This window comes from Penaeus japonicus, unplaced genomic scaffold, assembly GCF_977035675.1.
Source record: "Penaeus japonicus unplaced genomic scaffold, GWHDUDI00000001_assembly GWHDUDI00000032, whole genome shotgun sequence".
Lineage (NCBI taxonomy): Eukaryota > Metazoa > Arthropoda > Malacostraca > Decapoda > Penaeidae > Penaeus > Penaeus japonicus.
The window spans coordinates 21031492-21033991 of record NW_028234434.1 but is presented as its reverse complement, the minus strand read 5'-3'; the positions used below and the strand labels follow the sequence as shown (position 1 = coordinate 21033991).

The following is a 2500-nucleotide window of genomic DNA, read 5'->3' as shown; positions in this document are numbered from 1 at the left end:
GCTGTCCGTTCCCTTGCAGACATTGGAAATTTGCTTCAAGCGAGCGGTTTCATGAAGAACTTTATGCCCCTCGTGGTGGAAAGCGGGCCGGGGAATGAGGGTAGGCCAGTGTTGCCATCCCCACTAACAAAGTCATTCATAATACCATCAGTTTTAACCATGTTACCCCTGTATGGAATATTCACACACACTAGGCACCCCCAGAGAACTTCACCTTAGTGTCAGTCCCTCTTGATACTAGATAGTGGAATGATTTGTTCTTCTTGTGTGTGAGTATTCACTAGTGGTGTAAAGATTAGCCTTCTTGCCAGGGTTATCCATGTTGCGGCAAACATAGATCCCTCCTCCACCACGGGCTCTGCATGAATACTGAGTAAACGACGTGACCGCTGATGTCGAGCCTTAGCTAATGATCCAGTATGGCCCATTGTCCATTTCTTGTTGATAGGAGAATGAGCTTTATTGAGACAATACATAAGGTTTCAAGTCTCTGGTCTGGTCACTTTGAACTAATCTGTCTCGAATGTGCCTCTCAGCAAGATCCTGGTAGGGGTTTCTTCCCCCATCCTCCATCTTGTAGAGGGGGAATACCAGGTCTTGGTCAACCAGTTGTGCACGGCAAAATTGCTACCAAATTTTCCTTTGGCTTGCTCCCATGCATGTAATTTTGACTTTATCATTCAGGTGACAAGGATGCCTAACCCGGAACTCCGGTTGATGGCTGAGCTGTTAAGGGGAAAACTGTAAGTCTTGCTGAGGGGCAGCCAAATATGGGTAAGAACCCTCCCAGCCCCTGCCCCCCACACTACCCATCGTGCCCCAACCCCCACTCCCGGCCATACTGTGTCCCTTCCAACAGCCAGCTGATGACCACACTAACACATCTTTTCATGTATGCTACCCTTACCACTAACACTACAACCCACAGACATGATTACCTGGTTTAAAGAGCTTGATATCAACTTCAGTTAGTTCACAAATTTAACATTACTGCAGACATTATTGTTTCTAAAATAGATACTATAGACATTTTTCACTGCAACAAAAATATTTTCAAATTTCACCACAGTACTAGCATCAGAATTTGATTAGATCAGTGTTGTGATTACCAGATATACTTGGAAGATAAACATCAGCACCCATAATTGAAACATTGAAAAATACAGAATTCCCTCGTCCCATGCCACCATCATTATATTTACTTTATGCATTGCTAAGTGAATCTGATAATGGTGTTTTTGTCATGGACATGGTGGAGCGGTTTGGTATGGGCAGGCCGTGGGTGGGGCAGGTGGGCATGTGGGATAGGTTACCCCTCTGCCTCCATCACCGCCACTACCGTCAAGTAGGACTTTCAGGGTTACAGGTCTCCCAGGGAAGTGTGGTAGTGTAAGGGTGGGTTGAGTCACTCATTGAAGATGAAGCTCTTGTTGGATGCTACTTTTACTTCCGATGAGTGTCACCTGTGATTTCAGGAAGTGATGAATGAAGGCCCAAGTTGGTGATTCGTAAATCCTCAAGATTTGTCTTGTTTGGGACCCAGGGAATACTGTTTAAGGATCTCGGAAGTGGTATATCATATTCTACCTTGTTTTGTGGCCACATTATATGGTCCAGAGGGATAGCTTATATATATTAAATAAAGAATGACACGTACCTTTGTTTGTTCAGCATTGGATTCATTCATATTAAGTAATATGTCCCTGATGAGGGTCACTTTTGTCCCAGTAGAATACCACATTCATATGCAATTAGGTGGCTTTTTTTATAGCTTTAAGCTATTACTTTTGTTCTAGGGACCTTAAAGTCCATATTTTCTCCTGTGCCATGTTTTACCCAGAATTATAAGCAAGTAATGTGTGAAAGTGCTTTTAATACCATTCACATTCTAGCAGGTGTTAATTATGGTTCCAGAGATGGATGCTTTGCCTCTGCAGCTATAAGTAGACATCTCATTAGTCAAAGGAGAAAGTGAAAATGTAACATCTGTAAAATGCTGCCTGTTGCCTATGATATATGTATTTGGATCAAATGGCATATAATACCATGAGGTCATTCATAATTTGTTTACTTCCATAATAATAGAAATCCACATTAAACACAAGGTTTTATCTGAAAAATGCATTTTATGAATCGCATCAATAAGAATCAGTTGTGGAAAATGGTAAGATGGTAAGATGAGGGTGGTCGTAACTTCACCAAAATGCAGTGTTGATCTGGCATTCTCTCTATATCCAATATGATGGTTTGGAGGATAACCCTGAGAGTATTACTTAACGAGAAAACAACCCACAAAGAGGAGGAAGATCCCCTCTTCAAAGCCCCCCCTAACATAACAACAATTTATAAAATTCCCCATGAGTAATCACCCCTTCAGATCCCCCCCCCCTTTTTTCTTCAAATATAGAAAGTGAGAGAGGCAGAGGCAAGTGAAGAAAGGTTTGAACCAATTTTTTTTTTTTTTTCTCTCTACTTTATTTTTATTATTCTTATTTTTTTT

The 2500-nt window shown here is 41.5% G+C and overlaps 1 protein-coding gene across 50 annotated transcripts in view; it reads left to right on the top strand.

Annotated features, from left to right (window-relative positions):
* Window positions 1-2500, top strand: part of slo (calcium-activated potassium channel slo) — a 170944-nt gene that overhangs the window by 136472 nt on the left and 31972 nt on the right. For 13 of the 50 annotated variants that reach the window (XM_086556467.1, XM_086556451.1, XM_086556448.1 and 10 more), the window contains exon 14: window positions 20-100. The exons of the other annotated variants lie outside the window; for them this stretch is intronic. In XM_086556467.1, the coding sequence (XP_086412593.1) occupies window positions 20-100 (81 nt within the window). The remainder of the gene's footprint in view (window positions 1-19; window positions 101-2500) is intronic. 50 annotated transcript variants of the gene reach the window in all.